The sequence below is a fragment of the Muntiacus reevesi genome, chromosome 14 (genome assembly GCF_963930625.1).
Source record: "Muntiacus reevesi chromosome 14, mMunRee1.1, whole genome shotgun sequence".
Taxonomy (NCBI): domain Eukaryota; kingdom Metazoa; phylum Chordata; class Mammalia; order Artiodactyla; family Cervidae; genus Muntiacus; species Muntiacus reevesi.
The window spans coordinates 44,716,732-44,728,859 of NC_089262.1; the positions used below are offsets into that span (position 1 = coordinate 44,716,732).

Sequence of the window (12,128 nt, forward strand, 5' to 3'; positions counted from 1 at the left end):
CAATGGAAACAGTGACAGACTTTATTTTCTTAGGCTCTAAATTCACCACAGATGGTGATTGCAGCCATGAAATTAAAAGATGCTTGCTCCTTAGAAGAAAAGCTATGACAAACCTAGACAGCATATTAAGAAGCAGAGACATTACTTTGCCAGTAAAGGTTCATCTAGTCAAAGCTACAGTTTTTCCAGTAGTCATGTATGCATGTGAGAGTTGGACCATAAGCAAAGTTGAGTGTTGAAGAATTGATGCTTTTGAACTGTGGTATTTGAGAAGACTCCTGTGAGTCCCTTGAACTGCAAGGAGATCAAACTGGTCAATCCTAAAGGAAATCAACCCTGAATATTCTTTGAAAGGACTGATGCTGAAACTGAAGCTCCAATACTTTGGCCACCTGATGCAAAGAACTGACTCATTGGAAAAGACCCTGATGCTGGGAAAGATTTAAGGCGGGAGAAGAAGGGGATGACAGAGGATGAGATGGTTGGATGGCATCACCAACTCAATGGACATGAGTTTGAGCAAGCTCCAGGAGTTGCTGATGGACAGGGAAGCCTGGTGTGCTGCATTCCATGGGGTCGCAAGAGTCAGACCCGACTGAGCAACTGAACTGACTAACTGAAGGATTCTGATGCACATTAAATTTTTTTAATTTATTTTTAATTGGAGGATAATTACTTTACAATATCGTGTTGGTTTCTGCCATATGTCAACATGAATCAGTCATAGGTATACATATGTCTCCTCCCTCTTGAACCTCCCTCCCACGTTCCACCCCATCCCAGCCCTCTAGGTTGTCACAGAGCACCAGTCCGAGCTCCCTTAGTCATGCAGCAAATTCCCACTGGCTACCTATTTTACACATGGTAATGAATATGTTTCCATACTAATCTTTCAATTCGTAGCTCTCTCTCCCTCCCCCACTGCGTCCACAAGTCTGTTCTCTATGTCTGTATCTCCATTCTGATTCATATTCAATTTTGAGAACCACTGCTCTGTAACATATACACTTTGAACCCTAGCCTTAGTTTAATGACTAATGTTCACTGATGAATAATCAGAAATAATCAATTCACCCTCTAAATATCTGTGTGATGTTGAATTACATCTATGGATTCTTCTCTTCTAGGAAGCTCAGGATAAATGGAAGGGATTATGTGTAGGATGGAAGCAATAGTCTTCCCAAATTGCCTCTCGCAGAAAATAACGCTCCGGTCTGGCTACCAAGTGATGTTCCCTGTGCCTGGGAGAGACACTCCCTGTCTCTGTTGCCCTGGGCAACCCTATTTGTCATACTCACTGACTCTAACATACACCCCTGTTTTTTTCAATCCCAATAGGCATTGGGATTTTGCCCATCAAGGAAACAGAGGAGCTGGCAGATGAAAGGAAATGAGAAGCCATCTATTCCCTCAGTAGCTGTGGCTCTGCTGGAGGCAGAAGGCCTATCACCTGCTTCATTCATTCCTCCAATTCATCCATCTACTCATCCTTCTCTTTTCCCATTTATCCTTCCACCCACCTGTCTATCCAACCACCCTTTCATTCACCCATTCATCCACTCATCCTAGAAATATTTATTATGTGGAATGTGTGCCAGCTTGGTTTCTCTTCAAAATCAAATGAAGTTGGGCCTCACTAGAGATTACTGAGCCATGGCATTTTCTTTTGCTTCTCAGGTGACTCCCAGGATAGCCTATCGGGATGGAGGAAGAAACTCTCAGAATTTCTATTTCTATGTATCTCTTACCTTTTAAAAAATTTTTAGTTTGAGTGTACATTTTATAATGAACATAATGTACTAATACCATGCTATGTGTATATAAAATTGCATGCTCAAAAATTGCAATAAAAATATGCAAAATCCAAAGATTTAGGAGACCTCTGCTATGAAGAAGAGAGTCAGAAGATGACAGAGCAATTTAAGATAGATAGGTACCAGTGTTTTGAATGAAGAAAGCAAAAGTAGCTTGAAGCTGGGTAGCTAGAAAACATGCCTGCAACTAAGACTAGATCAACCCACCTTTGTTTTTCTGTGGTCACATACATGGTTGCTGCAGAGTCAGGAGCAGAGGCAAGCAAGCCCTGCCCTAGTCTAGCTCGTATTCCACTATTCACTATCCCAAAGGGGCAACTGAACTGTGTCCTAGCCTTCAGTTCAAGATGGCAGATCTTTAAGTAACCCTACCCCTCGAAAGCGTATTCTAAAACTTCACTGCACACTGGTGAAAGTAAAGATTTTTTGATGCTTTCTGCTTTGCTTAATAATAACATTTATACCTTATATTAATGTAGCATTATCTCATTCACATCCAGTTTCTCCCCTCTTTAAAAAAAAAGAATTAATTTATGCAAACTCAATATTTTTCCTAATGCAAACATAATTTTTTCAGCACTGTATCAATTCACTTAAAAGATTTCTGTAATTTTCATATAAGACTGAGTGAACTTATACTATTCTTTTTTAATTTTATTGAAGTGTAGCTGAATTATACAATGTTGGGTTGAATACTATTCTTGATTTTTATATTCTCAAGCTTCAAAGCTGTATGTTACTCTACTCTTACAGGCACTGACATGTTTGTCCTTGCCTAACTGAAATGTTTGTAACCACTGTCAAACACCAATAGAAGTCTTTTCTTGTTTGTTTTTTGTTTTGCCTCTGTGAAATGTGTTAATATACAAGGACCAACTTTTTTAGGAAGCTGTAAAAAGGCAAAGGAAAATTTTTGACAGAAGATGCTTATCTGTAGGAGAAAATTTACATGAGAAGCCTGTCCTTTAATGTGCATTAATGAGTTATTATTCATTGAATGAATCATTTAAATATTTTAATGATCAGTGAAGTCATGAATGGACTCAGGAATGACTGTCGTGGTTTTTTTTTATTGATCAATCATAAACTTGTCTTTTTAAAAGAAATCCAAACAGCTTATTCAGCTTACATTAAAAGACCCTCCCACACACACATTCACAACTCTGTAGGCAAACTTCAAGAATAAAGTACTGGCAAATAGTGAAATAATCTTAAATAATTCTTCACTCCAAATAAAATACATCTGCAAATATTTCCTAACAAAATCTAGTACACCAGTCCTGTTTGTGCTAAGATCCTTCCAAGGGTACTCATAATTCCACTTATCAACCAAGTTTAAAGAAAAAATACATTACAATGAACTATATTTTAAAGTTGACATTTCCTGCTAAAATTGACTCTTATCCAAACTTAATAAAAAGCATTTTCTACTTTAAATTTAAAGCTCACCTAAATCATTGCACTTACTTTTAAATAAATTTCCTCATGTGTTTTGACATTTAATCCATGGTGACTAAATTTTTCTAGGTTTCTCTTATACTTACTGTTAATATTACTATAATTATTGATAATAAATTTACCATGCCTTGGATGTTTGAAAAGCTTAGAGAATTATACTTTTATTCTAACCATTTTAAATGATGACATTACGCTTATTTTCTCAAGAGAGTGATAAATATGGGTATGGAGGATGACTTGTACTAACAAGTGTTTACAAAAATATATAAATATTTACCTTCACATTTCTCCTAAATGGGCAAAATACTTCCTTACTCTCAATCTGAGGTGGTATTCTTTAAAACCATTTCTGCAAATATGTGTTTGCCCTGTACCCCAGAACCATCCTTCAGATGTGATAAACTGGGAACTACATTAGCCATCCTTTGAAACCTGCCTCAGTTCAAGGCTACTGTTCAAACTCCCACAAGCTTCAAACGTTCCACTTCCTTCAGGGATTGTTTTGTTTTGACTTTTTCCAAAGTGGGGAAAAAAAAAAAGCACAAGTAAATTTTACTGAAGCTATCAAAGGAAGACCTAAATATCATTCTCTCCCAGTCACCACCCCCACCTTCGCTTGCTCTTAATTCTCTCCAGCCCATATCTGGACAATAATGTACATCGAGTCAAAGAGCCATATACTGGCTGTGGTCTTCAGCTTTGGCTAGCCTTCTCTTTGGCTGATTTCCCTCCAAGTTAAGGTTATCCAAATCGCATTTTTAGTTCTTCACTACAACTAAAAACACATATTTAACAAATCTATATGCATTCAAATATTTAACAAATATCCAAAAGAGTTCAGTCATATGCATTTTGTGAATTGTTAGTAGCCTACTTTTTTTCCCTGGACCCACCCTAAATCGCACTTGGTCTCCAAAAATCATATGTCCATATGCTATAATACAGAGAATTCCTAAAATGTTGGCTGTGTGCTGGATGATTGTTAAAACAGGGTCTTCTCTCAGAAACCCCACCCAGGATCAGCGTGGATTTAACCACTTCGTTACAGGAGATCGGGTTTCCTTTTCCTTCACAAGTTCTTCTCTCACGGCATTGCCATCTCCAGATGCCACGTCATGCTCTGAAATTAGAAGGAATATAAATCATGTCCAAACATCTATAACTCCAAGATTAAGTACAATTTTGCCTTATTTTTGTATTATTACACATTTACAATGAAATCTACAACAGACTTGAAAAGACTATTCCATGTTCACCGGCCCTCTACCAATTAGCATTTCCTTGAATTAAACATCTTCGTTCACCCATCGTTAACTGACATTATTCTCTACATTTATTTGTCTCTTTTTTCCCCTGGTATTATCTCACTGTACCACTAGAATATCAGTTCTGTGACGGCAGGGAGTTTGTTTTGTTCACTGTTGCAACAGTGCTTGGAACATGGTAGGCACTTAAAACTTACCAAATGAATGAATGGTGCAAGTACAGATCTCTAAGTGAGATTCTTTACTATCTGATATGGAAGAGGAATTAGCTTACTAATGTGGCTCTAGAAGGCAGAAAACACACCAAAGGGCCTTTTATAAACGTTTATACAAATAGTCCTTGCTCTACCTAACAAGTTTCTAATATTTAGAATTTTTTAATGAAATTTTCTGCTTCTAAGACTAGCGAAGTATGTTTGCTTCTGCAGTGTACATTCTGGAATTGAACGCTATTAGGAGGTTAAGATGGTCCAGTAGATAAATGCATGTAAATTCATGAAACTCAACAATTATTCCCTGCAAAAAAAAAAAAAAAAAAAAAATGCTTGTGAATATCCAGTCTTGGAAAGTCGGAGAACTAATTACTAAACAACAAAAACAGCAATGACAACAAATGAAGACGAGAAACCAGGAAGCCCACTTGCCAAGGTTGCTGTGACCAACAGGTAGAAAGTTAGAAAAGACCACTGCATTCAATCAAGGTATAAAAGGCTCCTCCGAAGTCCCGGTGCTGAGGAACCTTGGCGCCATTTACAAAGACTGGGCCCAAACAGACTTGGGCAGAGATGATGTGAAACTCATGGCAAGGACTGAGGCCCCGACCAAGCCCCGTCCTGAAAACAGTAGCACTTAAAGCCCATTAAGTCCCATGTGGAGATGCACAACTGAATAGAAGGGCCCTTGCGCATCCTTACCACGAGCTTTTTAGGATATTCTGCACTCCATCCTCAATCTACGGTTTACGAAAATGAAAGTCATTCAGTCGTGTCCAACTCTTTGAGACCCCATGGACTGTACAGCCCCTGGAATTCTCCAGGCCAGAATACTGGAGTGGGTAGCTGCTCCCTTCTCCAGGGGATCTTCCCAGCCCAGGGATTGAACCCACGTCTCCCACATTGCAGGGGGGATTCTTTCCCAGCTGAGCCACCAGGAAGATTTAAGAGGAGGACCCTAATAGTCATCTTTAGTTGCTCCTTTATCAAAGGAAACATCTTTGGTCAGAAAATGCATTTTCCATAAATTTCTAATAAGAATCTTGATATCTAATTGAGTACAGAAATATTTTTTATGTAACCTTTAATGTAATTTTCATCCAGCAAAATACAGTTGACCCTTGAACAATGCTGGTATTAGAGGTGCTGACCCCTGAGCAGTGGAAAATCTGCCTACCACTAGGTCTGCACCCCAAACAAAGTAACTAGTAAATGACTCACCCAAGGGCAGAAAGCTGAAAGAGTTTGGATAAAATCAGGACTCCAACCCTAGTTCTTTTGACTCCGTGGACTGTGATCTCTAATTGAAAACAAATCCCTTCCCCCACACTTAGTTAATTTAAAGATCTGTAAAGTGAAAATATAGGTATTATATCTATCGGGGGTAAAATGTGTGTATAAGTGGACCCAAACAGTTCAAATCCATGCTGTTCAAGGGTCCAGAGTATCTTTTTCCAAGGCAACTATACATTGGTTAGGAATTTTGCAGAATCTGAGAGTGAATGAGAGAAAGTGATAGACCCGAAGGAAAGAGACAGCACACTGGTCCAGAGAAGCAGATGTGCTCCTGTGTGTGCAGCAGAAAGCCTGGAGGGAAGAAAAGAGTTCCATCACCGAGGACATTCCAGAGGAGTTCCAGAGCACGCACCCCAGACATACACCCCAAAGATTGACAACGATTCACCAGATTCAATTCTCTCTTGGTGAGAAAGGTCAGGAGCAATGTTAACGAGAGAAGAGGGATTCTATTAATAAAGTTGTTCCTTCAGTGTTCTTTGTAACCTGTGGTTTTAAGAAAGCAAAATAAGACAAAAGAAGTTTCAAGTATTTGAGGCAACTAGCAGTGCTGAAACAATAAGTTTCAAACCTGTGTGTGCGTGCTATGTCGCTTCAGTCATGTCTGACTCTTTGCAACCCTTGGACCATAGCCCACCAGGCTCCTCTGTCCATGAGATTTGCCAGCAAGACTACGGGAGTGGGCTGCCATTTCCTCCTCCAGGGGATCTTCCCTATGCAGGGACTGAACCCCTGTCTCTTAAGTCTCCTGCATTGGCAGGCAGGTCCTTCACCTGGGAAGCCACCTGGGAACCTGACAACTGAACCATTCAAAAAATTTCAGAAAGTAGATTGGAGGTTGCTAGGGGCTGAAGAGTGGGGGTCACTACTTGATGGGCACTGGTTTTATTTCGAGCTGAGAAAATTGTCCAAGAACTAGATAGAAGCTATGACTTCCTAATGCTGTGAATGTACTAAATGCCCTGAATCTTTCACTTAAAAATGGTTAATTTTACGTTAGGTGAATTTCACCTCAATAAAAAATTGTTCAGGACTTAAAATTCAATTTTATTCTATATTGTTTGTCAAAGACTATAGGGACAAGTCATAAGTATTTAAAATGTTAATACTGATCTTAATTTCCAGATCAAGTATTCACAAAGATATTCATGCATAAGGTTTTGTTTTTAAGAAGATTTCACTTTAATGTTTAAGGCCAAAGCCACACTTAATAATTCACTTAAAAATACAATATTTCCCATTTATTTTGAGGTTCTTAACTGAACCCATGTATAAGAAGGAGGTAAAGTTGAGGAATAAACACATTTGTCAAATATTTCAAATTTTAATTAATTTGAAGTGTGAAGAACCAGAAACAAGAACTGAAGTAAGTCTGGATTGTCAACTATATCCAAGGGGGAGAAGTATATAATTTGTGGATACTGGTAATTGCTATGGCTACCTGTTGTTTTAAATGAGCTACTTCCAATTTAACCATTTATTCAACAAGATAACCAACTATACACTTAACATCATCTTACAAGCTGTATTTCTTACATTCTAACAACTTGTGTAAGAAATACATAAGCATTAACAATCAGCATGTGAGCATTATTACATTTTCATTCAAAGTTTAGAGATGATTCCCAAATTTTAATCATAGATACTATCTCTTATTCTCTCCAAAATCCACAAAAAGACATGCTTGGAATTATTCCACTTAAATCCTTCCACTTGGTTTTTAAAAAGAAATGTTTAATATTTTCTATGTTGGCTCTTAAGCCTTATCCAATAAATTCCTCAGAATACTCTTTCACTGTTAAGTTGGGAGGGAAGTAGCTTTGTCTAGTACATATATAAAACAGATCACCAAAGAATTTTAAGAGCTTTGTATATCTTGGTTATTTTTATTACCTTTTTGGGTAATCAATCATATTTATCCCCCGTGTACACTGGGTAAACTTTGTGAAAAATTGTATAATCTAAAAATTATTAATGAAGTCTCTTTGTAACATTGCAACAAATTTCAACAACCACCTACCTTTCCCATAAATAGAATAAAAGAAACAAAATCATTTAAACCAACATCTTGTTCTACTCATTCATAATTTTTCTTACTCAAGCTGAAAATGAGACTATGCTTTCAATGTTTACCTGGGAATCAGTTCTTACCTGTGTGTGATACAAATCTCTGGTTGGTAGCCTTGGCTGTTGAATACTGGAAGAAGGGAAACTTCAGACATTTGCCAGTCACCCTGTCGCATATGCCAGACTGACAGCTGCAAGTCTGTTTGCATTCCATCCCGAAGGTGCCGAAGGGGCAGTCTGAGGACAAAGGGAAGGTTGAGAGAGGGCGCTCTTGACGTACAGAAGCTTCTAACTTCACAGTCCCTGTGTGCACAGCCTCAGTAATTGAACAAACCTCATGAATCTCGACTATCAGATAAAGCCCAATTATTAAAAAAAAAAAATCCAAGCTTTGAAAATATGAAATGTGAATCCCACACTTAAAGTCACAAATGTGAAACCACACACTAAGATCAGATAATGGGTGCCTTAGTTGTAGTGCCTTGCTGTGAAGTTTAGCTGAAGACAGATACACATAACCAGTATCTCTGAACTGGTTTTAATTCTGTCTACTGTCTGCTTAGAAACCAAAAGGCAGGATCTCACTGGGCTACCTCTGTGCCAGCTCGGTGAAGTGGGCAATGAAAAGACATGTGTATCAGCCCCTCACAGAGTTTAAAAGATATGATGCTGTCTTTGAATTCCCTGTAGTCACAGGCAATTTACTATTCTAAATGTCTAGAAAAGGGCTTAAACTAACCAGGGGCTAAGAGGGCTGTCATCTCAGCTCTTCATCAAGTGACCAATCCTCAATCTGTTCCAACTCTTATCAACTTCCTTATCTATCAAAACAACAGTACAAACATACTCAACTCCTCCAGATGTTAAGAAGATTCACTAGTAAAGTCCTCTGCAGAGTTAAAATACAATATGCTAAATGAGAAGAAAGCTGAGAATATATTTATATACCTACCCAAATCTGGAAGCTTTTAGAGCTTCGATGTTCCCATACTTAGACTAAAACATACTATATTGAGAAAAAGAGAACAAATTCATTATTAAAAATGCATGTTTTTTTATGATGTGAACAGCATCTCAATAGAATAGCCAGCCCTGAACAGCCAAGCAGAATAGATGCAGAATATTTATTCTCCTGGCGTAAGGATGTCCTTGTAAACGTACAATCACACATGGGTGAAGAAACAAATTGTGAGGCATCTAAGTCTTCAGCAATCTAGTGTTGTCCACAGAATAATCAAGATAGCTATTAATGAAATACATTTTTAAAGAGATTTTAAGACTGCTGTACTCCGCATCCTTCAGATTAGAGAAGCACCTGGTTTTAAACACTAGTCTCTCGCTAGGAAAAAAGAAGTCCTTAGAAGAGCAGATAGTAGGTGTTCAATAAATATTGCTATCTGGGCAAGGCAGTGCAAAATATCTGAATATTTAGAAAACATCCAGATATGCAGCTATAGTGTACAGTTTTCACAGAGGTGTTCTGTAAAAAAAAAAAAGCTGAAGGACAAAATTTCGCCTATAGCAAAATACAACGTCTCTATGTAGCTGTCGAGGGTCACACAGCTTCATTATTTCCAGCAGAAAGAAAATGTTCGTAACCAGACCCATTTGCAATCTGAAGGATGTCTAAGAGCCATCCTAAACAGCTTTTTAAAATATATCTTATTAACAGCTACCTCGATCATTCAGTGAATATTGGAGTGTGAAAGACTCCAGATGCCTTACAGCCTGTTTCTTTACTCATATGTAATTGGACATTTACAATCACATATACCGAGTCAGTTTGTATGCCAAGAGAAAAAGCAATACACGGCATATACTTGTTATATAGTAAGTATGATTGTGTTAACCACTTCCTCCCTAATTTCCTTATGTGAAGTACTCTTTTCTTGGCTGATAAGCCCTGTAATTTACAGAAATCACAGATCCCACTCAGCTGAAAGAAATGTCTGTGAATGTCCACCAAAGAAAATGTTTCCTCAGTATTCTACTTTTCATTGGTTATAAACAAAAATAAACTAAACAAAAAACTAAAATTCTCCTTAAAGTTCAACCATCTATTTCCTAATCTTTAGTATGTTTTGTGGTTTAAAAGTTAACCGACTTACATTTTTCTAAAAGAATTCATGAGATTAGCTCAATACTGGATGATTATTATTCATAAAAGCTTACAATTGTATTAAACACATTAAGAATTATTTGGAAACTTAGTCCCTTTAATTTTAAAATCTTCTTTGTACTACAAAACTGATGAATGAAGCTATCACATATGTAACTGAACCTTAATAATAATCCTTAAGGAGATCATGAGTTATCCATACACAGAGTATTTTAAATCTTCATTTTTTCATTTCTAAACATTTTAAGCTACAGTCACTAAGTTTGAAATAAATTCTACAAATGTCGAACTACACTGTTTAGCTATAATTTCAACCTAATAACGTTTTTCTTTACAGAGTTTCAATTTTTTTCTTTAGGCGCTATTTTTGCTTGTTTTACTCTGTTATTTTTCTAGGTTTGTTTGATACTTCAGGGTATCCTCTTCCAAGAACGTGACTCCTTTTGCAAGATGACTTAAGTCATCTTATTTCACAAAGTGCATTAGTGTGCATCAGAAATACTTGATCGTGAGAGGTGCCCTCAACCCTGTGGACTCTCTTAAGATCAAAGAATTCCTAATCCCAGGGCTAGCCACCACTCCAAGAGGTTATCCAGGGCAGACCTCTGTAATCACTGCCTATAGAAGAGAGACCACCTACTCCAGCCATAACAGATCATCTGTCAAATTTCTAAAGTCTTCCAGAAAAGGAAGCAACACAATTTTCCATTGCAACTTAAAAAAAAAAAAAAAAAAATCTCTTAAACATCACGAGTGAAACCCTGTATTTCTTTCTGAGCTTTTTTGCATGCAGGGTTCAGCCGCAATCTGTAAAGTTATCTTTCTCTCTCTCTCCCTGTAACAGCACCTGTGGGAGGAACCTAGTCCCTAAACCCACCTGCATTTTCCCTCTTTGCATTAGAAGGAAAGGCTTCTCTCTTCCCACGCTGGCTAAAAGCCTGCAGGGTGCCGTAGGCAAGGGGCAAGAAGCAAGGGGTCGCTCTTTACCTTTGCAGATACCAAACTCGTCACCAAAATCATCCTCCTCATTGTAAAACTGACACCTCAGCCCGGGGCCACACTTCACGCCATCCATGCCCGAGACTGTGCGGTAGCAGGTTTCTCCCAGCCCCGCGGCGCACACCCGGCAGCAGCCACAGTCGTCTAACACTGTCCTCTTACAGCGCGGGCTGCTTTTGCACTGGCTACTGTCACAGCGCTCGGGGCAATCCACCGCGTACTTGAGGCTCCAGACGGCCGCCAGGTGCGCGGGTACCAGCAGCGTGGCCAGCAGCAGGAGGCCCTTCATGTTTCCCGCGGCTCGGGCTCCGCTTCCCGCGGCGGGGTCTCTGCTGGCGGGAAGCCGCCGTCCAAAGTGGTAGCTGAGCGTCTGCCTACACGTTTATGAGTTTTATACCCTGGGTTGCCCGCATGCTTCCCCGTCATCAATTTCCTCAACCCAGCAGCAGCGCTGTCCTCCTGCCAGGCTCTCTTGTTTTAGTTTATGAAATCCAGGATGAAGGCTGGATTAACACGCTGCTGCCATCCAGGAATTGAAAAGCCTGAGCTGATGTCATCTGTTATGTTTAGATGGTTGTTTTGCATGAGGACTGAAAAACTCGCTCACATCCGTCTCAAGGGCTCAAGGACGTCTGTGAAGGGGGGATAAAGAAGGCTGCACACGCTCCTCCAGGACAGGAATTGTTCTGACACCGGCACATCAGTTGAGGTGTTGCTTTGTCTCAGAGCCTCTGCAGTCAGGAGGAAAATTATATCGACGTGAATCATCAGAACCGAAGAAGCTCCTTTTAAAATAAATAAATAAACATTTGGTATTTCCCTTCAATAAATAGCTATGAGATCATTTGGAAGAAGAAAGGATTATAGTGTGCCTTTTCAATACTGAGGAGAAAGAAAA

The 12,128-nt window shown here is 38.9% G+C and overlaps 1 protein-coding gene across 1 annotated transcript; it reads right to left on the reverse strand.

Annotated features, from left to right (window-relative positions):
• Positions 1 to 2,864: 2,864 nt before the first annotated feature.
• ESM1 (endothelial cell specific molecule 1) lies at positions 2,865 to 11,911 on the reverse strand. Its single transcript, XM_065905413.1, has 3 exons — positions 11,219 to 11,911; positions 8,197 to 8,349; positions 2,865 to 4,392 (listed from the first exon to the last, which is right to left on the reverse strand). Exons 1-3 carry the CDS (start codon positions 11,517 to 11,519, stop codon positions 4,292 to 4,294), a joined length of 555 nt encoding a protein of 184 aa, XP_065761485.1. The 5' UTR covers positions 11,520 to 11,911; the 3' UTR covers positions 2,865 to 4,291.
• Between the last annotated feature and the right edge of the window lie 217 nt (positions 11,912 to 12,128).

Coding starts and splice junctions, on each gene's coding strand:
- ESM1 (XM_065905413.1), bottom strand. CDS start 11,519: ATGAAGGGCCTCCTGCTGCTGGCCACGCTGCTGGTACCCGCGCACCTG. Junction 8,350..11,218: donor CGAGTTTGGTATCTGCAAAG/GTAAAGAGCGAC, acceptor CTTTGTCCTCAG/ACTGCCCCTTCGGCACCTTC. Junction 4,393..8,196: donor GAGATTTGTATCACACACAG/GTAAGAACTGAT, acceptor TTCTAATTTCAG/AGCATGACGTGGCATCTGGA.